Here is a 27,573-nt window from a genome sequence, read left to right as displayed (position 1 = left end):
AGACTCAAGTATATAGTTTGTGGTGTATCCTTGGGAAGAGCGGTAGACAGATTCCTCCTCCTCTTCCTCCTCCTCCTCCTCCTCCTCCTCCTCCTCTTCCTCCTCCTCCTCCTCCTCTTCCTCCTCCTCCTCCTCCTCCTCCTTCTTCTTCTTGTTCTTCTTGTTCTTGTTCTTCTTGTTCTTGTTCTTGTTCTTGTTCTTGTTCTTGTTCTTGTTCTTGTTCTTCTTCTCTCTCTCTCTCTCTCTCTCTCTCTCTCTCTCTCTCTCTCTCTCTCTCTCTCTCTCTCTCTCTCTCTCTCTCTCTCTCTGTAATTCAAAGCTCTAAGGTCAGCTAACCTTGAGGAAGGAGAGACACAGCCATCTTTCCTCAGATATTTCTGCTTTCCTCACATCCCTTTCCTTCACATCTCCCTTCAACTTCTGACTGAATAAACACATCCATCCAGTGGGTTAAAACTTGTTCATTGATCTCCATTATTAAGAAAGGAGAGTCTCACTCACCATTTTCCTCCTCTTTTACAGTTACCAGTGTTGGTATTGTTTTTTCTGCTAGGTGCTGAATATTATCTATGGGCTTTTGTCTGGTTCTTTTGCAATTCTGGGTAGAAGAGGTTGCTTGCTATATTTTTCCTCCCTCTCCCTAGGCTAGGGACATGAATTTCAAGTGTAGTGATTTATGCTCTGGCTCACTTTCCCAGAGTTAGGGTACTATATTTGTCTCTTCAAGGAAGTAAGCCTCAGGCTTTCCTCTCTTACTACCTTTATCTCAGACAACAAAATAGCTGTGTTCCTTCTACTTGTAGATACCAGCAAATAGAACCTGTAGGAGTAAAAATAAATAAATACTCCTAGTATTGAAAAATACTTAGGAATTTTAATAATAAATTAAAAGAGAGAAAGAGAGAGAGAGAGAGTAAAGCAAAAAAAGTTTCTTCAGTCAAGTAAGAGCAAAAGAGCCAGAGAGTCACATCTGCAGCAATTAACCAAAAGCACAAGCTCCAACACCACTGAACTTTGTCTTTGGAGACTTTGTAACTTCTCTTATGGAGTTCCCAAAGGAGGTGTTTGCTGTCCTCTTGGCATGCTTCAGCATTACGTGATATCAAGAGTAAATTGTCCATATATTGTATTAAATGGCTGTGTTTAAATTTAATGTCATTAGTATTAGCAGTTAAGAATTGTGAAGACAATGTGGGGCTGTCCACAAAATCTTGGGGCAAAATGGTCCAGGTCCACTTGGAATCCTTTCATGTGAAAGCAAAGATTTGCCTGGAATATTCATGTATGGGTATAGAAAAAAAATGCAGGGCACAAATCTACTACAGTAAAATATTTAGCTGTGCTAGGAATAGAAGAAATAATTGTGTTTATGTTGGAAACTATGGGGTATCTCTTTATAACATAATTGTTAATAGCTCTCAAATCCTGGACAAATCAATAGATATGCTTGCCATCAGGCCCCAATTTTGGTTTCTATAACAGGGAGGATGGGAATATTGTATTCAGATTTAAAGGGACTTATGATGCCTTGGTCAATTAAAGAATTTATTACCGGTGTAATGCCCTCAATTGCCTCCTTCAAGAGAGGGCACTAAGGAATTGAAGGAAGTGGGCTAGATTTTCTTTGAATTTGGACAGCGACAGCTGACTTAAGTAGGCCAACATCAGAAGATGATGTGGCCCAGAGAGACTCAGGTATATCATTTGGGATTTGAAAAGTAAGACATTCCTGTATGTCCCGAGTGTCCAAAAGAAGGACTGGGAGCAAAGTTAGGGTTTCCTTTGGCAACTCTAATGAGATAGAGCCACTAGGATAGCAATTTATCTTTGCTCTCAGTTTACATAGTAAATCTCTCCCCAGAAGATTTATAGGGGATCTAGGCATCAAGAGGAAAGAATGTTCCACTGACAAGGGTCCCACAGACACCATCCTAGGGGAAAGCTTTTGAACCTTTAGTACCCAGTACCCCCACTACATTTATTGAGCTGATGGAATTGCAATCTGAATCAGGTGTGCTCCTTAATATAGATCGTGAGGCTCCTGTGTCCAGAAGACAGTCATAATAGGTGTTATCAACCTTTAAAGTCATGTGAGGTTCATCACTGTGGGGGGAGGGAAGTGAATAGAGATAATGGGTAGTAAGACATCAGAGTCTGGAAAATCAAAGGTTAAAACCTTTGATTCCTGTGTCCCAACTCCCCTGTACACCTTCATAATCTTTGGGTATTTCCTTGAGTTTCCCCCTGAGGGCCATTAACACCCTGATTAGTTTGAGGACAAGCTCCATTTAAAATATACTACTGAGGGGTCATTTGGCTTGAGTTATCAGTTATTTGATTTAAATTTTTAGAAAAGCTATCAGTTCTAAAAGTATGATTTCTAAAATCATTATTGTTATTATCATTTCTATATCTATTATTCCATTGATTATTGTTTTTGATTTCTTGGAAGAAATTTTTACAATTCATCATTATGTGGCTCTTCTTTCCACAGAAGTGGCAGGTAATGAATGGATAATTAGGTTCTTGGAGAGGGGCAAGTGGCATTGGTTGAGTATCATGCCATTTTTACTGTTTATCAATTCTTTCAGTTAAAGATTTTAATTCTTTCTGGATCTTTTCTAGTAGATCATTAGTTTTTGATTGTTTTTCTTTATTATCTTTGAAAACATAAGCAGAAGTTCACCTTAACTCATCAATGTCCATTTTAGGCCACTTTGGGTAATTTGTTTTAAAATAATCTTGGAGTACTTCTAGAGAGAGTATAGGAAGCTGGGTGGGTTTTTTCTTTCTTTGTTTGTCTTTTGTTTTTTAGGACAGGACCCCATCTTCATTTAACCACTTAACACTGACCCCTCCATAGTATATTTTAAATGGAGCTTGTCCTCAAACTAATTAGGGTGTTAACACAAACTTTGTTTTATGGAACCCCTACATTCGCTTTTTCCTTGGGAACTTGCCTTCCAGAAGTCCCAGACTAACCCTTGGCTTAGACTGAACAATAAACCTTAAAGTACCCAATGATCTCAGTTTAGATAGAATTAGTAGAAATAATAAAATCTTAGGTACCCTGTGGGGTTTTCCTTAATGGACTTCCCTGACCAGCAGGGTCCCACAAGGGAAGGGGCTCCCCTTTGTGATGGGACCCGAGGAGAGGTAGGAACCGAGAACCAGGGTGGAAATGAAAGACATGGACAAGTCAGTGGTTGGATAGGGCAGGAAATCCCTATGATACTCCCTTTGATAGGAGAGTATGAGTACAAAGGAACACGAGGTGGAGGAGGAGATTAAGGTAGGAAATGCAGGCCGAGATGGTTACAGCCTCGGGGAAGGAGAAGGTCAAGAGGAGAGAGAGAGATAGTCATTGAGGAGCCCAGTGGAGCTCCATGGAAGGGAGAAAGGCCAAGAGGAAGTTCATGGGTTTGCCTCTGAATTTAATCCTGTACTGCTTGGGTGGTGCTCCCAAGGACGTAGTAACCACATCACAAAGTATAGACAATTAAGATTGGGTGGCAAGGTAGAGGGAACACCTTTGGGCATGTAGATTGCAAACTGAGCTTTCCCAGGGAATTGAGTCCGAGCATGTTAATGAGTTTGTCTTAGCCAAGGGCCGCATGGCCAGTTCAAGGTTACATTCACAAGCCTCATTGGTATAACCTTATGCTTGGATACACAGTAGCCATACAGTCATTTATATTTCATAGATGTGAATATGCTTGGGATGCTACAGTACCCCTTTTTTGGGGAAATTTATCCTATTGTATCTAGGCCTTGCCCAGTTAGTCTAACCTCTGTCTGGAATCCTCCTTCCCTAGTCTCCATTGTAAGCCAATCAATTTTCCTTCCTGTCCTTTATTCCCCAAAAGGTACATAAGACCCCAAATTCTTAAGTTCATTGGAAAATCCCCTTTCCAGGTGCATTTTTCTGGAGACAATGTCCCCAGAATCCCAGAGTTTGGCTTTGTGTCATGAATTGCTCTAGATTCTGTGTAGGGTCAATTAGAGCACTATCTTCCTTGTCCTGATTAAAAATTTGTTCTTTCCAACTACTTTGGTGGTTCTGTGTTTTTCAAGATTGACATTAATTGATTTTACAAGGATATATTTACTTCAAAAGGTGTTGAAAGAACAAACATAAATATTTCTATCTCCAGTATCTTGGTGATACACTCTTCTCTACACTATCTGTTTCTGGGGAGAATAGACTAAAAAATTTGTCTGGTTCCATAGAGAGAGAGATGGATAGAAAGATAGATACCTTATATGTTGTTTCCATTCAGTTCATGTCCTGGTTAGACATGACTGCTAGATGAGTTCTTAATTCAACTACTGTTGGCTTATATCCATAAAGTTACTTGTTATTCCTCAATGCATTGATACCTGATTTTCAGTAAAACTTACCTTGAAATAGTAGGACACTAAATCAATAACCTTTTGGATTCTGGAACACTGGATTCCAAGGTACCATCCAGACCTTTGAAAACTCACAAGGTTCTAAAGGTTCCCCTACGGACAGGGAAAAGAACAAATGATATGACCAAAGACGGAGGGACATTTCTAGAGACTATATGACATGAGAGGGAAAAATGCCCAAAGCCACTCTCCTTTAGTAAATTCTCCCAACAAATATAGGCAAAAGATATTACACTACCAGAAACAGAACAGCAAAAGAGACTGAGTAAAAAATGAAATCTAATGAGTAGGATAGGTCTTTTTAATTCCTCTGTGAACAATCAAAGAGCTTTCCCTTAACCATATAGTTAGCAAACTGGAACCAGTTACAGAATGCCTATGCATAGATTTTCAAAGGATTTTCCCTTCCACATAACATACCTCCCAGAAAGATTTCAAGGCTCTACACATGGAGCATAATCATCTGAGACACTCTATGCATGTTGCAGATTCCCATCACATAGGTTTTCGCTAAACTAGGTATATGAGATCTAGGCAATTTGCCTTTATTTTGGCAACCATCTTGGATAGAAGTCTGAAAATTATTTTCCCCAAATCAATCAATCCCTCTGTGACTACTCTCTTCAAGGGTTCTCCTTTCTAGTTAGTCTACAATCCTAACAAGCAGTTAATGGAAATAACTAAAGAAAAATTGCCCCTGACTTTGGTGGATTATCATCCTAAACCCTTCAGGACATGAGGAAAAGGGCTTCAGCTCTTCTGGCAAACAATCAAGGGCTTCTTCTGTTTCCTGTTTAACCCTAATTTCTTCAAGGAAGGAATGAGCCATTGGACTCCTCAGAGAAAGTAGGGCAGAATATGGTTTCTGAATTGATAAGCATAAAGACTAACTGCTAAGTTTTCTCTTTTTGGTCATTCTAAATACTTCAGTGTTAGATACTTCATTTTAGATGATTTCTTAATAATTCTAAATTAGGGACGTTCATATGCTTCCACAATGGAAAGTTAACAGATAATTCAAAAACAATCTAGTACAACTGCCACTGAGGGGGAGGTGAGGAGGGGAAGGAAGAGGAAGAGGAGGAGAAATAAGAAAAGGAGAAGAAGGAGGGAGGAGGAGGAGGAGGAAGAAGAGGAGAAGAAGAAAGAAGAAAGGGGAGGAGAAGGAGAGGGAGAATATTCCAAATCACTAATAATAAAAATAAATGCAAATAAAGACATCAGTGTCACTGAAGTTTTACCTCATACCCAAGAAATTGGTAAAGATGGCAAAAAATGGATATAATAAATATAGGTGGAGGTGAAAGAAAAAAACAAACCAGTCATACTAATGGTCTGTTGGTAGAACTGTGAATCAGAACAAATGTTTTGGGAAGCAATTTGGCATCATGCAAATAAAATGGCTAAAATAAACTTTAATCCAGAGATTCTACTGCTTGGCCTATATCCCAAGGAGGCCCCAGATGGCAGCATTTTTTTAAGTAGTGAAGCCCTAGAAAAAAAGTAAATACTCATCCACCGGGGAAAGCCAACTTGATTAAGGTACATTAAGTATTGGAACAGTATTTGTCATAAGAAATGAAGAATATGTTGTCTATAGAGAAGGGGCAGCTAGGTGCCTCAGTGGATAGAGAGCCAGGCTTGGAAAATTTAAATGAACTAACACTAAAAATTAGGAGAAACAAGAGAGCAATAATACACACATGCACGCATACACACACATCTTCATATATATATATATATATGTATATGCATGTGTGTATAATGAGTACAATTTAGAGGAAAGGGGAAAAACCCCCCAAACTACCCTTGTGGGGAAAATGGGCATTAATGGTAGAGCTATAAATTGACCTTGCCATTCTGGAAATCAGTTTGGAAGTATAACACAAAAGATAATAAGCTATGTATACCCAGTTTTGCCAATAATAGTGTTATTATACTTCCAATAGATCAAGAATGAGAATTTTGTATACACAAATATTTATAAAAACGTTTTTTATTGTGGATGAAACCTGATATTTATGAAGGGTTCCCACCAAATGAGGAATGGCTAAACAAATTCTGATTTTTGAATGTAGTGGAATATAACTCGGCTACAAGAAAAGACAAAATGGATAGTTTCATAGGAAATTGTAAAGACTTCTATGAACTGATACAGAGTGAAGTGCAAAGAACCCGAAGAACCAATGTTATGATAGCAAAACCATAGAGAAACCCAAATTTGAAAGATTATAAAACTCTGTATATGGTCATTATAAAAGAAGTCCAGGGGCATAAAAATGAAAAATATCCTAGTGCCATAGAGGTAAAATGCAGAATAAGATATTCATTTTTGGACATACCAATGTGGGGATTTTTTTCTTCTGTATTATATATATATATATATATATATATATGTATATATTTACTATGAGCATTTTCTTTTTCTTTTAAAAAAAATTGCTCAGAAAGGAAGGGTATTGGGGAGGAAGAGATTAAATATATAAGTACATGAGGAAAAAGAACCGCCACAACAAAATAGCTGTAAAAAATAGTGCTATGATCTATAAAGAACAAAAAGAAGAGATATGAGAGAATTTCTCTGCTCACTCCTTTGCAGATGTGAGAGATCCAAAGTTATGGAGCATTGCACGTCAGCTTCTTTTTCTTTTGTAAAAAAAGTGTTTATTACAAAGTATAGCTCTTTGGGATGGAGCTGGAAATAGAGGCAAGAGAAATTTGGAAACTCTAGAAACAAAAGCTATGAATAAAAATGTATTTTCTTAAAAAGCAAAAGTTAAAAAGACATGTCAACTCTTTGGTCATCACAAATAAGAAAAGCCTTCTTTAATTACTTTAGTCTTAGGGAATTAACTTTTTCGGAAACTGATTATTTCTTTTCTTCAAGAGAAATGGTTTATATCTTTGATTAAAGTGAGACCAAGGGAGCATCTATGTGGTTCATCAGATTGAGTTCAGACCTAGAGACAGGAAATCCTGGGTTCAAATCTAGTCTCAGAAACTTGCTAGCTGTATGTCCCTAGGTTTAACCACCTCTGCTTAGTCTTTACTGTTGTTCTGCCTTGGGACCAATACACAGTATGGATTCTAAGACAGTAAGTAAAGATCTAAAAAAATGAGAATATGGACTGCAGACTAAAATAGTTATGATATTGTTTCTTATTATTTATAATGCAACTGAAGCCTTTCATAAACATTGCTAAAATAAAATATTGACAGTGAACTGAGAGTCAGACCTTTCAATTGCTGTATCTCATAGTGTTAAATAAAGATTTCTGTAAATAATGAGAATATGCTAACATTATTTTAGTAAAAAAAAATTATTCTCAAAGCTACATGATTAATTTCTAAAATAATAAAATAAAATTGTAAAATATGTTTATTTCATATATCATCCTTTTACATTTTAATTTTTGTGTATATTTTGAAGATCATATAACATATTCATATATTTATATTTGTTGTTCAGTCATTTCAGTCATGTCCAAATCTTTGTGACTCCATTTGGGGTTTTCTTGCCAAAGATACTGGATTGATTTGCCATTTCCTTTTACAGTTGAGGAAACTGAGGCCAATAGGTTTAAGAGACTTGCTTAGGGTCACACAGCTAGTAAATGCCTGAGGTCAGATTTTAACTCCAGAAGAGGAGTCTTCCTGACTTGAGGCCTATCCGTTGCATCATCTAGCTGCCCCTCGTATTGTGTAGTTCTTACTTTTTTGTGCATAATCAAAAAAGCTTGGAGACTATGACTCTTTGCCATTGATGTCACAGGACTAGCCCCCAATCTACACTTATTACTGTAGCATCCCAAAACCCAACAAGAAAATATGGGGAGTCATGGCTTGAATGTTCTTTTTGGGAAATTTAACAGGTCAAAAAACTTAGTAAAGATGGGACCAAATATGGAAGACAGAAGGGCTTTTTCACAATAAATTTTGAGAGCAAGGACTTGGAATAAAAGGCAGCTGGGAGAATTTCAAAGGTCGAGAGACCAAAATAATCATCTCTGGGATGAGAAATTGTTTGGCTCTTGGACATATTTCCTAGAAGCAAAGAGATGAGGCAGCTGGGTGTCACAGGGGATAGTGTCAAGCCTGGAGGTGGGGGGTCCTGGGTTTAAATTTGGCCTCCGATACTGACTATCTGTGTGACCCTGGCAAGTCGCTTAACTCCATTTGATTTGTCCTTGCCCTTGTCTTGGAGCTTTTACTGAGACAGATGGTAAGGGTTTAAAAACACACACACACACACACACAAATACGCTATTGGTGGAATTGTGAACCGATTCAGTCATTTTGGAGAGTGATCTACAATTATGTCCAGAGTTATAAAACTGTCTATATCCTTCCACCACTGTTGGGTCTGTTTCCCAAGGAGATCAGGGGGAAAGGAACAAACTTACATGTTCTAACATCTTTCGAGTAGCTTTCTTTGTGATGGCAAAGAACTGTAAATTGTGGGGATGTCCATCAATCGGAGAATGGCTGAACAAGTTGTGGCGTGTGATTGGGATGGAATACAATTGCACTGTAAGAAATAATGAGTTATTTAATGGTTAATTAAAATGGTTAATTAAAAAAACCAGGGAAAGACCTAAAAGAAATTACGAAATGCAAAATGAAGAGAATCAAGAAAACCTTACAGGTACAGAACTAAGGATTGAAGAATAACTCATGAATGTCTACTTCCAGAGAATGAACTGATAAATAGAAACATGAAAGACATCATACATACATATATATATATATATATATATATATATATATATATATATATATATATATAGCTAGTGTGGGAAATAGAGATAAGAGAGATACCTGGAACTTTTACTACAACCAACAAACAAATGAACAAAAAATATAAAGATGTTTAAAAAGAGAGAGAGACAACAACTAGACCTAATATAGCACCAGTGAACAAAGGGACTTCCATGAAGCAGTGGTTTTCAAAATTTCATTAGGGCAAAAGTTACCCAGTCCACCTGTTTCTTCATGTTCTCCCCAAGAAATTGTTTTAAAAAGAAATGTTTGTAAGCATTGTTTTTTAAAATGCTATTTTATACTTCTCAAAATATTAATTTATTTGTTTTGTCTTTTAGACCCTTTACCTTCCACCTTAGAATCAATAGTGTGTACTGGTTCCAAGGCAGAAGAGTGGTGAAGGCTGGGCAATAGAGTTTAAGTGACTTGTCCAGGGTCACACAGCTGGGAAGTGTCTGAGTCCATTTCTGAATTAAATGCTGAATTAGAGGTCTGGCATGAATGAAGTGAAAAGTTTGAGTATCAGAAAACTGAAGGAAACACTGACAGAACTTGCTGAAAAGACTGTACATTAAGTATGAAGGAGACAAGAGTAAAAATGACCAGAAAAGACTATTAGAAAACAGGAGAGAAAAATCTTATTGTGTGGGAGGGTTTCAAGAAAGAGAATTATGTGAGATGTAAGAGAAAAATCAAGATGAATGGACAAACAGTTAATAGTTTAGTAATGAAAAGTTCATTGGTCACCATTGTGCCAAGAGTGATAGGTTTGACCACTCTTTTTTTTTTTTTTAACCCTCACCTTCCATCTTGGAGTCAATACTGTGTATCCGTTCCAAGGCAGAAGAGTGGTAAGGGCTGGGCAATGGGGGTTAAGTGACTTGCCCAGGGTCACAGAGCTGGGAAGTATCTGAGGTCATATTTGAACCCAGGACCGCCCATCTCTAGGCCTGGCTCTCAATCCACTGAGCTACCCAGCTGCCCCTACTTAGACCACCTATAAGCTTTAGCCCCCTTGCCAAGGGGCATGCTCAAAACTAGTTTTCTGGTTGGTCTCTTGTTTCTCTTGGGGGGGTTGGGTGAGAGTTGACTCTTCCAAGAGTCTGGGAAACTAAGGCAGGAAGATCTACCCACTCAATAGACTTCAAAAGAGAAACCAAGTCTTTGGCTTTTCACCTCTCTCTGAAGGCTTTGCCTGTTTTCTTCAGGCTTCCAGAAAGCTGAGTCCTCAACAACGAACAGCTGTGGTGGTTTCACTCACAAGGCAGCGGTTAGTGTGTGTGCTGGTCTGTGTATTTCCAAGACTGTAACTGGACTTCCCCGCCTGCTTTTTCTGTTCTTTGTTTCTCTTCTGTTCAAGGCGGAATGCATGGTTCAAGCCTTGGTGGTGACTTTGTGCACGCTCATGGTGGAGGGGCATTGCTTCCTGACCAGCTCTTCTGCTGACCCAAAGTCTACACCGGAACCGTGCTGGCCGGAACACCTGGACCTTGCCGTGTTGCTGGGACAGTTCAGACAGAGGGAAAGTGAAATCCGCTCAGCAGCCCCATGACAATGCCGGGAGTCCTGACCATCGAGGAGAGTGCAACTGAGTCCCTGAATAACGCGTCTCTGTAACTACTCGGGAGTTGGGGTGAGTCCCCGAGAGCTTCGTGTCTGCATCTTCTTTCTGCCGTGTTACTGGATCAGTTTTCAAGGGTTCTCAATATGTACTTCTACATCAGGATTGGCCCAAGTATTCCTTTCGCGGTAAAGGAAATGAAAGGGTGCCTATTTGGGAATTCTCTCAGCCAAGAAGAATAGACTTTTTGGGCAAGGTGTAACCGTGTGGGGGGGTTCTGGGGGTGTAGCAGAATGTGGGTGTCTTCTGATTACTTTGAGTTAAACACAGGAGACCAGACAGAAAGCAAAAATGCCTAAATAAATAGTTCTCAGCACACTAAGGAAGTCTCCGTGCTGGCAGCAGTATCAGTTCCCGGGTACAGATTTGGCTTTTTTAAATAACTTTTCAAACCTGCATAGAATATACAAACAATCAGTAGCATTTTGTGGGAAATTAGGATGAACAAGTAAAGCTTTGCACAGGAAACAACTGGTAGAGGAAGGAGGAGTCAATCAGGTGAAAAGGAATATTTCTGAAGGGCTATTTGGCAATCTTGTAATCAAATAAAACATTCTCTGGTCAAGGACAGGATACAAGGGGATGTGACAACAATTTTATAAATTAAAAAAAATTCATTGAGGACTGCAGGTCCCTTTTATCCAGGGATAAAAGGTTTTTACAACAGTAGATTCAATTATTTGCTTTTTCCATGTTTTGATAGTTTATTATCATTTATTTCCTTCAGTAGTGCCTCATTTAGACCTTTAGCTGACCCGACATACACATAAAGCCAAAAGGCTGAGCACAAAGAGAAAAAAGGGATATGTTGTACTTCTCAGCCACACACTGGAAATGATTCATAAAATTCAAGTACAGAAGAGGCAACATGGTAAAGAAAGTCACTCCCTATCTGGCCTGTTCTGGCCCCTATCTGCCGGAATATTAGCAATAAAAAAGCAGGAGGAATGACCATTCGAAATAACGAAAAAGGAGAACATTTTGAGATTCTCCTCCATGTGAAAGGACGATGGCCAGAAGGAAGTGCCAGTGAAGACGGGCTCTGAGTTCCCTTTTATCTGGACAGACATGAATTCCCCCAAGCCTTGTCTGAGAGGCCATAAGTTGCGCAATATTTGGGACTTGTATGAAATATCCCGTTTTGATTGCTCTCAGAAAGAATGTTCATTGTAGGACTAAAGAAGTAGCCCATCTCTCCTTTGGCTCCGGAGTTCAGAGTGTGGCTGTAGACACTCAGGGGTAGCTTTGGTCTTATAGAATCTAAAGGTAAAAAAACCAGTTGGTAGCAAGAGGCAGGCTGCTTTCTTATTCTTAGAGAGAGCCCGCTCCACTTTGTCAGCATTATGCCAAGTATCAACATTAGCTTATGTGGCTGACGGAAAATGGTAGGTCAGAGCTTTTCAGACTGCTAAGTTCATATATGTTACTCTTCTTAGGATAACCCTTGTGATGACCCAGTAAGGTGTGGTGGGAATTGCGAAGGGCATATAGAAAGTGACTTACTCCCCAAGAACCATAGAGAGTTTTTTTTGCAATTCTTCAGATCCATTTGTGAGGAGTGTTGAAGTGGTAGGGTGAATGTGAATGTGCATTGGACCTCCTAGGGCAGTGATGGTGAAACTTTTAGAGATGGAGTGCCAGGTCTCTCCCCCCACATGCTAAGAATGCGCTCCACCCCCTTTACTCCAGGCAGGGGAGGGAAGAAGAGCTCCCATTGGGTTGCTGGAGGGAGAGGTGGGTGAAGTGAGGAATGTCCTCAGGGAGTCTAGAGAGGGGGTGGAGTTTCCCAAGGGCTCACCTTCCCAGCAATGTGGCCTGTGAGCTGCCCTACTTACCCTCTGTATACTCCCATTGGCTGCTGGGCATAGGGGTAGGGGATGTGAAAAAATGTCGTCATGCAGGGTAGAGAAGGGGAGGGGAGCGGCTCTGCCCAGGTCTCTCTGCCTTTCTAGTAATGAACTCTAGGGGCAGGGGGAAGTGAAGAGGGGGCAGAAGGGAGGGAGGGCAGACAGGCAAGCAAGTGAGCAACCACAGAGAGTGATCAGACCGCCATCTTTGGCACCCATGCCATAGGTTCACCATCACTGTCCTAGGGCCTGGCTTTTTTTAGTGAATAGGATTAGGCCAGTGGTTAATATCACAAACTGGTAGTTTAACAACCAAAATTAAATAGTCTTTGCTTTCAAAGAGTCTATAATCTTTTGGAGTGTTTTAGGGAGTGTGGGATACATGTATGCATATAAGAAAAAAATTACTTGAAAAGTGAGAAAATACTGAGGGAATGAGGAAGGCCTTTTCATAGGATATCATAGTACTTTGAAGGAAGTTAGGGATAGAAAGAGGTCAGAAAGAAGTGCATTCTAAGTTTGGGTGGAAATTTACATAAAGACAGATGTGAACTTAAGCACACATAAGAGTACAAGAAGGGAAGCCATAGCTAATGTCTATAAACCTATCAGGATTCTTAGCCTGGACCCCATGGATAGGGTCTATGGATAGACTTCAGGGGATCTATGAACTTCCAGTGAGGGTAGGGGAGAGTTGGGGAAGAATTACATTTTTATTCATATGGTTTTCTTTGCAGTTAAAAACATTCTGAGAATGGGTCCATAGAACCAGTCTGCCAAAAGTGGTCATGATACAAAAATATTTTTAAAAAATCCCCCAAACCTCTGTTTTAGAGGCTTAAATGCCTAGTCTAGGTGCTTGAACTTGTTATTTATATTAGAGGAAATAGGGATACATTGAAAACCTTTTCCTTAAGGAGTGACAGGCTCAGAATGATGCTTTAGTAATACTGATCTGTTCATTTTGTAGAGGCTGGATTGGATATGTGAAAGATCGGAAGCAGGGAGACCAATCAGGTGGTTGCCACAATGATGACAGATATAGTTAGAGTCAGAATTAGAATAATAGTGATGAATGGAGAGAGAGAAATGGATGAAAGTGGTGTTATGGAGTTAGAATCAATAGACTTTACAATAAAATAGATAATATATTATATACTTTAATACTTTATAACATAACTTTAATACTGTAAACCTGAGAGAATCAAAGTATGGTAGTGTGCTCATGTGAACATAAAGAAGTTGGAGGAAGGATGTAGTTAGTAAGGAAGCTCAATTTTGGACTTGAGTTTGAGATGTGTGGGAGGCAAGGCTCCAACCACTGCACTCTCTTAGTTCAGGTTCTATATAGGGTTGAAATGAGCCATTGAACTTTTAACAAAAGAGGGTTACTTTGCCCTAATATGAAAAAATATATGTAACAAAGACCTAATGGAACTTAGTTCATTTCTATCAGGAAATATATCTAAATGGCAAGTCATCAGGGTATGATGACTCACATGGTATTAGGCTCTCACCAAGTCTGAGAGATACAGACTACATATAACTGGGCCCCTTTTTGCGCCTAGATAATTAGGAAGCTGCATTTTGGAAACAAAGGCCAATAAGATGTCACCTTTGTCTTCTTTTAGGATTATGACTCCCAATGTTGTGGTAGGTAAAAAATTGTGAGAAGAAAATTTTTGTCCTAATTTTTGGTGAGGTTCTTTTTTTTTTTTAATTTAGTCAATTTAGAACATTATTCCTTGGTTACAAGAATCATATTCTTTCTCTCCCTCCCCTCACCACACCCCACCCCTTCTTGTCACTGATGCACAATTCCACAGGGTATTATGTGTCCTTGATCAGAACCTATTTCCATGTTGTTGATATTTGCACTAGGATGATCATTTAGGGTCTCCATCCCTAATTATATCCCCCCTCAACCCATGTAATCAAGCAGTTGTTATTCTTCTGTGTTTCTGCTGCCAAAGTTTTCCCTCTGGATGTGGATAGTGTTCTTTCTCATAGATCACTCTGAGTTGTTCAGGGTCACTGCATTGCCACTAATGGAGAAGTCCATTACATTCGATTGTACCACAGTATATCAGTCTCTGTGTATGACGTTCTCCTGGTTCTGCTCCTTTCACTCTGCATCACTTCCTGGAGGTTGTTCGAGTTCCCATGGAATTCCTCTACTTTATTATTCCTTTGAGCACAATAGGATTGTACCACCAACCTATACCATAACTTGTTCAGCCATTCCCCAATTGAAGAGCAGCCCCTCATTTTCTAATTTTTGGCCACCACAAAGAGCGCAGCTATGAATATTCTTGTACATGTCTTTTTCCTTATGATCTCTTTAGGGTACAAACCCTGCAGTGCTATGGCTGGATCAAAGGGCAGACAGTCTTTTATCACCCTTTGGGCATAGTTCCAAATTGCCCTCCAGAATGGTTGGATCAATTCACAACTCCACCAGCAATGAATTAATGTCCTGACTTTGCCATATCCCCTCCAACATTCCTTACTTATCACTGCTGTCATGTTAGCCAATCTGCTGGGTGTGAGGTAACACCTCAGAGTTGTTTTGATTTGCATTTCTCTTATTATCAGAGATTTATAACACTTTCTCATGTGCTTATTAATAGTTTTGATTTCTTTAACTGAAAATTGCCTATTCATGTCCCTTGCCCATTTATCAATTGGAGAATGGCTTGATTTTTTTGTACAATTGATTTAGTTCTTTATAAATTTGAGTAATTAGACCTTAGTCAGAGGTTTTTGTTATGAAGATTCCCCCCCCCCCATTCATTGCTTCCTGTCTAATTTTGGTTGTATTGCTTTAAAACCTTTTTAATTTGATGTAATCAAAATTATTTAACATTTTATGATTTTTTCTAACTCTTCCTTGATCTTAAAATCTTTCCTTTCCCCAAAATCTGACATATATACTATTCTGTGCTCACCTAATTTACTTATAGTGTCCTTCTTTATATTCAAGTCATTCACCCATTCTGAGTTTATCTTGGTGTAGGGTTGTGAGATGTGGATCCAAACATAATCTCTCCCATACTGTCTTCCAATTTTCCAGCAGTTTTTTATCAAATAGTGGATTTTGGTCCCCAAAACTGGGATCTTTAGGCTTATCAAAGACAGTCTTTCTGAGGTCACTTACCCCAAGTCTATTCCACTCATCCTCCTTTCTGTTTCTTAGTCAGTACCAAATTGTTTTGATGACTACTGCTTTATAGTATAGTTTGAGATCTGGGACTGAAAGGCCACCTTTCTTCACATTTTTTTTTCATGATTTCCCTGAATATCCTTGATCTTTTGTTCTTCCAAATGAACTTTGTTATGGTTTGCTCTAATTCAATAAAAAAAGTTTTTTGGTAGTTTGATGGGTATGGCACTAAATAGGTAAATTAATTTGTGTAGGATTTTCATTTTTATTATGTTAGCTCATCCTACCCATGAGTAATCAATGTCTTTCCAGTTGTTTAGATCTAGTTTTAATTGTATAGAGAGTGTTTTGTAGTTGTGTTCATTTAGTTCCTGTGTTTTTCTCAGCAGATAGATTCCTAACTATTTTATACTGTCTTTTTTAAAAGGAGTGATTTTAAAAGGAATTTCTCTTTCTAATTCTTGCTGCTGAGATGTGTTGAAGAAATATAGAAATGCTGATGACTTGTGTGGGTTTATTTTGCATCCTGTGACTTTGCTAAAGTTGTTGATTATTTTCACTAGCTTTTTGGTTGATTCTCTGGGATTCTTTAAGTAGACCATCATATCATCCGCAAATGTGGTCTCCTCATTGCCCATATTAATACCTTCAATTTCTTTTTCTTCTCTAATTGCTACTGCTAGTGTTTCCAGTACTATGTTAATTAATAGAGGTGATAATGGGCATCCTTGTTTTACTCCTGATCTTACTGGGAAGGCTTCTAGTTTATCCCCATTGCAGATAATGTTTTTTGATGTTTTTAGATATATACTGTTTATTATTTTTAGGAAAGGCTCTTCTATTCCTATGCTTTCTAGTGTTTTCAATAGGAATCATTGTTGTTTTTTTGTCAAAGGCTTTTTCTACATCTATTGAAATAATCATGTGATTTTTGTTGGTTTGCTTGTTAATATGGTTAATTAAGTGGATGTTGTTCCTAATATTGAACCATCCTTGTATTACTGGTATAAATCCTACCTGGCCATAATGAATAACCCTTGTGATGACTTGCTGGAGTCCTTTTGCTAGTATTCTATTTAAGATTTTCTTTCTCTGTTTTTGACCTGCCTGGCTTTGGAATCCATACCATATTTGTGTTGTAAAAGGAATTTGGTAGAACTCCTTCTTTGCTTATTCTATCAAATAGTTTGTACAATACTGGGATGAGTTGTTCTTTGAATGTTTGATAGAATTCATTTGTGAATACATCTGGACCTGGGGATTTTTTTCTCATGGAGTTCTTTGATGGTGTGTTCAATTTCTTTTTCTGATATGGGGTTGTTTAGGTATTCTATTTCTTCCTCTGTTAATCTAGGCAATTTATATTTTTATAAATAGTCATCTATATCACCTATATTGCCAATTTTTATTGCCATATAATTGGACATAAAATTTTTTAATGATCACCTTATTTTCCTCTTCATTAAAGGTGAGGTCTCCCTTTTCATCTTGGATACTGTCAATTTGGTTTTCTTCTTTCCTTTTAAAAATTAGGCTGACCAATGCTTTGTCTATTTTATTTGTTTTTTCAAAGTGCCAGCTTCTGGTCTTATTTATTAAATCAATAGTTCTTTGACTTTCAATTTTATTAATTTCTCCTTTGATTTTTAGGATCTCTAATTTAGTCTTCATCTGAGGATTTTTAATTTGTTCCCTTTCTAGTTTTTTAATTTGCAAGCCCAATTTATTGACCTCCGCCCTCCCTAATTTATTAATATATGAACATAACGATATAAATTTCCCCCTGAGTACTGCTTTGGTGGCATCCCATAGATTTTGAAAGGATGTCTCATCATTGTCATTTTCTTCAATGAAATTAATTGTTTTTATGTTTTGTTCTTTAACTGTATTGGTTAATTTCCAGTTCATTTGTAATTTGCCTCTCCATGTACCCTTACTAATTACTATTTTCATTGCATTGTGATCTGAGAAGTTTGGATTTATTATTTCTGCTCTTTTGCACTTATTTGCAATGCTTTTGTGCCCTAGTACATGGTCAATCTTTGTGAATGTACCATGTGCTGCTGAAAAGAAGGTGTATTCCTTTTCATCCCTATTTATTTTTCTCCACATATGTACTAACTCTATTTTTCTAAGATTTTATTCACTTCTCTTACATCTTTCTTATTTATTTTTTGGTTTGATTTGTCTAGTTCTGATAGAGGAAGTTTCAGGTCTTACACTAGTATAGTTTTTCTATCTGTTGCATCCTTGAGCTCCACTAGTTTCTCCTTTAGAAATTTGGATGCTATGCCATTTGGTGCATACATGCTGAGTACTAATATTTCTTCACTGTCTATACTACCTTTTATCAGGATGTAATTACCTTCCCTATCTCTTTTGACTAGACCTATTTTTACTTTGGCTTTGTCAGATATCATGATTGCGACTCCTGCCTTCTTTTTCTCAGTTGATGCCCAATAGATTTGGCTCCATCCTCTTACTTTTACCTTATGCGTGTCTACCATCCTCACGTGTCTTTCTTGTAGACAGTATATGGTAGGATTTTGGTTTCTAATTCACTCTGGTATTTGCTTGAGTTTTATGGGTGAATTCATTCCATTCACATTGAGTTATGATTACCAGATGTGTATTTCCCAGCATTTTGATTTCCGCTCCTTGTCTTGTCCTTTCTTATTTCACTATTTCCTTCTACATCAGTGTTTTGTTTTTAATCAGTCCCCCTAATTCCCATCCCTTATTTTACTTCCCTTTCTACCCCCCTCCCTTCTTATCCCCTTCTTATTTTCTTTACAGTATTTTTAAACTACCCCCACCCTCTCCCTCCCTTGTACTGCTTCCCTCCCCACCAGTCCATTTGTTACCCTTCTACTTCCCTATAAGTCTCAAATCAATTCTCTGGCCCAATGTATTTGATTGTTATTCCCTCTTTGAGTCAATTTCAATGCACATAAAAATTATTTCCTATCTCCAACCTCTTTACTCTTCCAGTGTATTCATGTTCTCCCCCACTCCCACTATGAGCTTTTTTGTGACATATAAATTTACCCCATTTTGTTTCTTTTCCATTTCTCTTATTATTAATCTCTTTTTGTAACTCTAGTTGTTATAATATATATATTTATATATATATACATAAAACATATATGTATATATATATATATTGATCCATATATATCTATATACATATTTATGTCTTGGCATTTCATCCTATACAGTGTGTCACTGTTCCCTTTAAGTATAATTCTTCTATCTACCCAGGCGATAATAATAATTTTTAAGAGTTACCAATATCCTCTTTTCATTTTCATTCATCATTTTTTCATTCATCAGGGATAAATATCATTTTAACTCATTGGGTCCTTTAAAAAAAAGTTTTTTTTTGTTTGTTTGTTTTTGTTTTTCTCTTTTCCCCCATTCTTAATTACCTTTTGATGATTCTCTTGAGTTCTGTGTTTGGGCATTAAATTTTCTGTTCAGGTCTGGTCTTTAAAAATGCTTGGAATTCTTCTATTTTGTTAAATGACCATACTTTCCCTTGTTAGAATATAGTTAGTTTCCCTGGGTAGTTGATTCTTGGTTGTAGACCTAGTTCCCTTGCTTTCTGGAATATCATATTCCTTGCCTTTTAGTCCTTCAGTGTAGACACAGACAGATCCTGTGTAATCCTCACTGTAGTTCCTTGGTATCTGAATGACTTCTTCTTAGCACCTTGTAATATTTTTTCCTTCGTCTGGTAGTTCTTGAATTTGGCTATAACATTCCTGGGTGTTGTCAATTGGGGATTAAGTAAAGCAGGTGATCTGTGGATTCTTTCAATCTCTACTTTTCCCTCTTGTTCTAGAATTTTGGGGCAGTTTTCTTGGATAATTTCCTGTAGGATGATGTCTAGGCTTTTTCTTTTATCATTTTCTTCCAGTAGATCAATGATTCTTAAGTTGTCTCTCCTGGAATGATTTTCTAAATCTTTTGGTTTGTGAATGAGGTATTTCAGATTTTCCTCAATTTTTTCATTCTTTTGATTTTGTTTTATAATTTCCTGCTGCCTTGTGAAGTTCCTTGCTTCTAATTATTGTATTCTGGTTTTTAAAGACTGAATTTTATCCATGGCTCTTTGGCCATCCTCCTTCTGGTCTGATTTTCTTTGGAGGTCATCTTTCATCTTCTTGCCTCATTTTCAAGCTGATTAATTTTGGATTTCAAGACACTATTTTCTGTTTCCAGATGACTTATCTTGCTTTTTATGTTCTTTCCCCAGTTGTCTTCAGTCTCTCTTAATTGTGTTTTGAATTGTATTTTCAGTTCTTCCAAAGTCTTTGTCCAATTTGTTGGAGTTTCTGTGTTTTTGCTTGGTGTTCCTTGATCTTCCTCTGTTACATTTGCTCTTTGTTCCTTGCCAGGATAGAAGCTGTCAATTGTAATTTCTTTTTTCTGTTGTTTGCTCATATTTCCCCCTTCTCCTTTTCCCCCCTCCCCTCCCCCGTAGTTTCCTATGGTCTTGCTCCTCTCATTATGTGCTGGATCTGTGGGTTTTGTCTTTTCTGCCAGCCTTCATCCTTAGAGCTTAGCAAGACTCTCAGAGCAGTCTGTGTGGGACGGGTGTTGGAGTTTGAGCTTCCCTGCCCTTCAAAGGCTTGATAAGATTAATCCCAGTGCTATATGGATTGTCTCAGCTACAATTGGGCTACCTTCTTTGAGGTTCTCCTCCAGCTGCCTCCCAGCCACCCATGTTCCAAGCCTTGAGCCTGGCACAGATTTGCCCATAGGGTATTACCTCCTGACTAGCACCCTTGCCTGCCCAGAGATTCCAGGCACTGCTGGAGGTTCAGTACTATAGGTGGGGAAGGGGTCCTAGGGCCTTCCTTCTTCCTTCCCCTTAAACTCAAAACTTCTCAAATTCAGGCTTTTGGGGGGTGTACCTTTTAAGTTGAGTCCCACAGGAAGGTTCCTTAGCTCTGTCCTTTTGTTAGCTTTGTTTTTTAGTCCCCTAGGAGCATTTGTTTTTTAATTGGTGAGGAAGGGTTTTCTGAGGTCTGAATTTTCACTGCCTCTCTGCTGCCATCTTGACTGCCCCCTGGTGAGTTTCTAAGAATCTTCTAGTGGACCTTTTATCATTTAAATATTTCTAAGATTTTTACTAAACATTATCATTCAAGTTTCAGAAGCCATACCAAAGCTCCTTTCTAGGTAGGATTCATCCTTTTCTGTTCTCCTCTCAAAGTAAAAGTGCTACTTCTCTCATTCTCAGAGTATGTATGTATATAAACAACAATATTTGCCCAGATTACATCTACTGATATACTCAAATTTAAGGAATTGAGAAACCCACAACTGTAAGATTTTGTCATGTGGGAGACCATTCAGGTGGGGTTCTACCTGGAAGGCAAAACTTAACTGAGACTGGTAAGGAGAGGATAGGATGTGGTAAGCCTCAGAACGGAGTACATAAATTTAATAATTTAAAACCATTTCCTTTAGGAACTTTACCCCTTTCCTTGCAGATCATAATTTGTTTATATTTACAAGAAAAGACTCCAATAATTCCCTATCTCCTCTACCTAAAAAGAGACAAAGCATTTTTTCCCTTTGGGAGCTGTAATTTATTTAATTTGTTCTTTAAAATGGGTCCTCAGAAAGTTCCTCTATAGAGCTTCTCGACATTGATTACATTAGAAGCAGAGATCAATTTTCTTTTGTCATTCCTTTAAGGCAGTGATGGGGAACCTTTTAGAACCTTCTAGGTATGGAGTGCAAAGCCCTGATTCTACCCTGTGCCCCCCCCACCCCATTGAATACTGTCAGCCCCTACTTCCCCTCTTACCCCACATAGGGAAGGGAGAAAACACTCCCATTGGGTTGATGGGCAGAGGGATGGGTGAAGTGAGTAATGTCCTCAGCAAGTTTAGAGAGGGGGAGGGGAGCAACTCCAACAATGTCCCTCTCCTTTTCTAGTAACAAATTCTTGAAGCATAGGGGGAGGGTGGCCTCATGTTCACAGAGATCTCTGTGTGCCATCTTTGGCATCTGTGACATAGGTTTGCCATTACTGCTCTAGTTCTGTTGTAACTTTTCCTTCATCCAGTGGTTAGGCTTCATTAGTGGTTAGGGTCGCTTAGCCTCTGGTCCTTCTTGGTAGTGAGTTAACTTATTTCCTCTTAGGATCAGTGGTAGGATAAGCCCAAAATTTTCTTACCCTGAGTGGAAATTTCCCATGGCACCTATATCAGCACCAACCTAAACATCTGTCAGAGAAAAGTCCTTTGTTATGGCTCTTTGGTCTATACCCTTCTCAAGAGAAATCTCTTCATTTGCATGACCACAAGTTTTAATAGTTGCCCTTCAGATTTCATTTCATGGTCCCTAAAAACTGAGAGTTCTGTCTCTAGCTACTGAATGAATTTTATTTTGACTCTTATTAGGCTGACAAGAAAGAAAGAAGTTGTTTCAGGTAAACTCTGATCCAATCAAAAGATGCTAATGGGATTTCCAAAAGGCAATGATGAATATATAATGGTGTGGGACTAGAATTCAAGAGAAATAATTTGGCTGGAGAGATCTATCTAGCTAAGAAGATATATCTAGCCCTAAAGTTTCATACATGTATAGGTATAGGTATATGTATATAGATACATCTTTCTCTCAATTGCTATCTATTGATGAGATAATTTGTAAAAAGCACTTAGCACAATGTCTGGCAAATAGTAGGTGCTACATTAATGCCTATTCTTTCCTTTTCCTTCTTTCCTTCCTTCCATATCTATAGTACATGCATACAAAGATAGATGAAAGATAGATAGATATAGACAGATATATAGATAGAGGCATATTTATGGAACATATAACACTGTTATATGTAGGCATGAACTTAGAATCCTCTCCCCCCCTTTGCAGCTTATAAAGAGATTAAACTTTGTGTAGCTCATCTGAAAATTTTAAAAGGAGTGAGACTGGCCCATTTTCATATCATTGGATTAGGAAAGCATATGAAGATGGGCAGAGACAATGGATTAGCCAGGTGATTTAGGGAATGCACCCTGAAGAGAACATTCTAGGAGAGAATATTTGTAACTTGAAGTAGGTATCTTGCTGTTTGGAAGATGTAGGCCTTAGAGCTGAAATTAAGGAATCTGACCTGAGAATGCTTCTTACTGGTAATAGGGCTGATGATTCTCTACCTAAGAATTTCAGTTCAGCCACAAACTAGAGGCACCAGAGGCTAGGGCCAACTGCCAAAACAATATCCTAAAAATAAAGGACCCAGTGTGTCTAGTGGTGCACAATGTGCTGGGATGGGTTTCAACCATCAGAAGTATCTTGGGGATACTACAACAGGAGATAAGGGACCCTGCAGTTAAAGTGTGCGTTGTACACCAAACGGTCTTCCTATCATGCTAGGTCTTTTGTACTTTCTCACTTTCCACATTCAGGGTATTTGTGTACATATGGGCCCAAAATTTATAGTCAGGGACTTTTCTATTGTAAATCTTACTATGTTATTCCAGTAAACTTCTTTGCTTTGAACTAATTATATCCTTTAGCTGGCTTTCAAAAGGGAAACACATTGGTGGGGGCTCAAGACATATTGTAGGAGTGGTAGATTTCACAAAGTACCTTGACCTTGGGGAACCTGTCTGAAATTGGGATAAAGCTCAAACAAGGCAATATATACAGACTTGGTAAATCCTTGTATATGGAATTACTGACCCCAAGGGGACTGAGATCATCAAAAACATGAGTGTAGAGGATGAAGAGAGGAAGACCCATGACAGAGGACTTTAAAAATAATCATGCTGAGTAGATGGGAAAATGATAATGATCCAGCAAAGATGACTGAGACAGAATAAGTCAGACAGGAAGGAAGAAAAGGAGAGAGAGAAGTAATATAAAACAAGGAAGAAGAGATATCCAGCAGTGTCAAAAGGTACAAAAAAGATCAAGTAAGTTGAGGAGTTATTCTGAGTCTTAGAAATGAGTTTGGAAACATATCTTGAAATGTTAAAAGGAGTGAGGGAGGACAAGGACATCAGCTAAGAAGGAAAAAAAAAGTCTAGTCTATAAAGCAAGCCTTCCACATTTGAACGCAGTTCCAGACACTTCAACATAGTCATAATGGAATTGGAGAAGTGAAACTAGAAAGCAGGAGAGTGGTTGGAGGGTTACTGTATGTGGAAGGATTTAAAATGAATAGGACTTCTTAGTCTGGAAAGATGAAAGCATAGGATTAAAATATACGACAGAGTAAAAGACATAATGAATTCAGCTTTGTTCATCAAGTTCTGGTGCACTTGAACCAGGTGGCACCCCATCAAGCTTGAGATTTAAATTTAGGACAAATTAAGGGAGTAATACTTTCCTCAAAGAGAAACTGACTTATGGAATTCACATCCCCCCAAATTGATACTGGTGAAAAATTAAAATAGCTTAAGTAGGTAGATGAGGGTTTTCCATAATAAGCCATTATACAGATAGAATGTTTTTTATTGTTGATGTTTCTTTATCTGCAAAATGAGACTGCACTAAATCAACTATAAGATCTTTTCTCTCACACATTCTAAGATTCTGGGTCACGGGGGACAATGATAGTGCTACATGTTCATAGTATATTTCTTGTGCCATTGTTCGGAACAGAATACAGGCTAGACTATGGGTCTGACTGTCAATTTAATGTTCTTATTATGTTCACAAGAAATTGAAGTATGATTTGATTATTTGGGTTTGAACACAATAGGGAACCTTTAGGACAAAATACTAAGTGGATAGAAAACAGAACCGACTAAACTGGGCTAGGGGATCAAAGAAAAAGTTTTATCCCAAGGGGTATTTGAGGGCAGTAAAGACCGCCCTGAATCTGATGGGTGGCCTATAAATACAATGACCATCTGTCCTGGATTTTCTGGGCTGCCATGATTTCAGATATTTTATCTCAATAAATCAAATGACATATAAGATAAATAAGAACCAAACGGTCCCCCAATCTTTGGCAGAACAGGAGTTCTAATTTGGGGTTCTGAAAATATGGTCATTGTATTATCATAAGCCAGAAAAAGAACAAGCTTATGCTAAAGGGCTATTGGTCAGTATCCTTGAAATTTGATGGGCAAAGAAGCATAGCAGGAAAGCCCTGGCGAGTGCTCCTAGTGGAGAAGAAAAAGACATGGGCCTTAAAAGAGAGTGGCAAAAAAGGATTGCCACCGAGAATGAACTGATGAGTTTGGGGGCCTCTGCTATATACGATAGAAAGCTTCCTGGGTAAATGGGGGATGCGCTGAGGCTGTTTGGGGATTCTTCTGCCTTGCATAATATGGGCACGTTTGTGTATTTTTCAGGTTTTTTTTCCCCCTTCATTTCTTCTACTTACTCTGGTTCAAGTGTTCCTATTACTCACAATTTGGGGACAACGTGGAGTAAAATGCCTGGGAGTGATGAGGGTGGGAGAAGGGCTAAGTCTAACAGCATTCCACCTACAGGTTCCTGTCCAGTTCCTACCCTGGTGGAGGCAGGGAGGTCGGAGGTGGGGAAAACCAGGCTTTGCCCTGGCCCGTAGTTACTATTAAAGACACAGTAGCCAGCAGCAGCAGCCGGGCAGTCTGTACGTGTGGCAGGCGGAGTGTCTCTGGCTGTCAGCAGTAGCAGAGAGGGGAGGGTCTGCGGCTTGGCGTAGCTGCAGCAGTCTGTGTCGGGCTGTAGTCTCTATGTGTGAATGTGTGTATGTGTGTAAGTGTGGGTGCGTGCGTGCGTGTGTGCATGCATGCATGTGTGTGGAGGGTGTGTGTGTCAAAGAATGAGTGGCTTCCTGTCTGTCTCTGCGAGCTGGGCTTGCCATCGCCGGTGATTACTGTTGTTATTATCTCCCGATCACCAGCACTAGCAGCCCACCACTGTTGGTGGTTCTGGCGGGGGAGGGAGAAAGTGAGACTCAGTGTCATCACCAGCCTCTGGATCTATTGTCAGGAGAGGAAATTGGAATCAAACAGCAGCAAGAGGCAGCTGGGCGGTCACATCTGGGAATGTAAAATCAACGTCCCCCTCCTCCGGTCTCACCCTGGAGCACTTCAGAAAGCACTTCTGAGAGCCTCAGCCAGAGGTTTCATTTTGAACGGAATATTTACGAAAACTGGAGGAGAAAGGGGGGTGGGGTGGGCTGGAAACAGAGACTGCTTTTTTTCCAGGGATTTCTTTCATGGGGATGTGTTCAAGGCAAGAGAGAATTCAGAAGGATATCGACATTGTGATTCAGAAGTCCAAGGCAGAGAAGGACTGCCTGTTTGCAGGTGAGTTTGTCCCCTTCTCCTCCTCCTCCTCCTCCTCCTCCTCCTCTTCCTCCTCCTCCTCCTCCTCCTCTTCCTCCTCCTCTTCCTCCTCTTCCTCCTTCTCCTCCTCCTCCTCGGTGGCAGCTTCCTCCACCCGCTTTACCCCCGTTCTCAGAGCTTGACTTGTTTGCCTGGGGGCTGCTTGTCCCCATTTCGGGTGTCATTTCGCAATAGTCACAGTAATGAGATCGGTAGCAGAAAGTGGGGGGAGGGGGAGCTCACTATTCCTCTCTTCCAACCCCACTCCCTTTCCATAGCACCCCACCCCCTGCTTCCCCTTGCCACTCAGCCCACCTTCTGGGGAAGCAAGCAAGATTCAGGATCTGAAACCAGAGAGAAAAGGTGCTCCAAGCTGGGAGCTGGGGCTGCTGGAGCAATGCGCTTGATTTTTAGCAGCCGCCACCAACAGATCCCAAGAATCATCCAAGCCCACCACCGGGCTTGCTGTTCCCTTAGCAGTCGGCCAAGACTCCGGGCTTGGAAGGAGTTGGTTTGCGCAATGAATTGATTGGCGGCGGCCGTGGAATGGAGCCTGGGCTCCACTCCCCTCTCCAGGGGCTAGCTCGGCACCTCTCTGCTGCCAGGCAAGGCTGCCTTTAGCTATTAGTCACTGTTTTTTTTCCCCCTCCCCAGTTCCCTCCTCCCTTCCTTTGCCCTAGAAGCACTTTGCCTGGCTGTCCGTACTCCCCCCCCACCCCCCCATAAATGCATTACCCTGGAATCCGTCTGACAGAGGCTCTAGAGCCTACTACTGCCTCAATCTTGTGGTCGCATAACGCGCCCCCCTCCAACAAAATAAAACCCCAAACACCCCCCCCCGCCCCCCCTCCCAACAGCATTGAAGCCTTATTTAGAAACAGAAAACCTGGCTTGTTGCTGCTTGCTTCCTTCTCTGACAATGGAAATTCCCGCCGTTGCCATAGCATCGGGGCACTTGTTGCGAGGGGCTTTTTCTGCTGCAAGAGCTCCATTAAGCACCCGTTCCACTTGTACCCCCCCCCCCCACAACCCTTCCCCTGCAAAATGGGGTGGAGACCACCTCAGGTGTTTCAACCTCTTGCGTTCCTCCATGCCCTCTCTTTTCCGCCCACCAACCACCCCACGCGCCGTGAAAAAAGCAAAATGATGCTTTTAAAATGTCTCCAGACTTAATAAAATATAATAATACTACTTCCCGTTTCAGATTTCAGATACTCAGACTCCACTTTTACTTTCACCTACGTTGGAGGCACCAAAAGGTACTTACGTGTACAGAGTTGCTTCATTTCCTGTTCACACGTTAGTGTTTCCTTTGTTCTCCTGTGTGTGTGTGTGTGTGTGTATCTGTGTGTGACTTTTTCTTTTGGTTCTACCTTGGGTATTAAGGCATATCTATATTGAAAGATCTCTGCTTCATTTGTTGTCGTTTTAATCACCTGAGCAAGTGTATTTGGTTTACATTTGAAAACATGACAAAAC

The 27,573-nt window shown here is 39.5% G+C and overlaps 1 protein-coding gene and 1 long non-coding RNA gene across 13 annotated transcripts in view; one reads left to right on the top strand and one right to left on the bottom strand.

The window, feature by feature from the left end:
• The window catches only part of PARP8 (poly(ADP-ribose) polymerase family member 8), a 454,001-nt gene that overhangs the window by 169,251 nt on the left and 257,177 nt on the right, over positions 1-27,573 (top strand). For 2 of the 12 annotated variants that reach the window (XM_016431292.2, XM_016431293.2), the window contains exons 2-3: positions 25,975-26,076; positions 27,299-27,353. The exons of 8 other annotated variants lie outside the window; for them this stretch is intronic. In XM_016431292.2, the coding sequence (XP_016286778.1) occupies positions 25,986-26,076; positions 27,299-27,353 (146 nt within the window). In that variant the 5' untranslated portion in view covers positions 25,975-25,985. Of the gene's footprint in view, positions 1-9,330; positions 10,808-19,753; positions 26,077-27,298; positions 27,354-27,573 lie in introns of those variants that run through there. 2 more of the 12 variants (XM_001365095.4, XM_056824933.1) reach the window with 2 other exon arrangements.
• On the bottom strand, positions 244-27,573 carry LOC103094008 (uncharacterized). The gene is made up of 4 exons (XR_463710.3): positions 27,362-27,573; positions 8,817-8,941; positions 4,402-4,506; positions 244-820 (listed from the first exon to the last, which is right to left on the bottom strand). It is a non-coding gene; the product is annotated as an uncharacterized LOC103094008 (long non-coding RNA).

Source organism: Monodelphis domestica, chromosome 3 (genome assembly GCF_027887165.1).
Source record: "Monodelphis domestica isolate mMonDom1 chromosome 3, mMonDom1.pri, whole genome shotgun sequence".
Classification (NCBI taxonomy): Eukaryota; Metazoa; Chordata; class Mammalia; order Didelphimorphia; family Didelphidae; genus Monodelphis; species Monodelphis domestica.
This window is presented reverse-complemented; position numbering and strand designations above follow the sequence as displayed.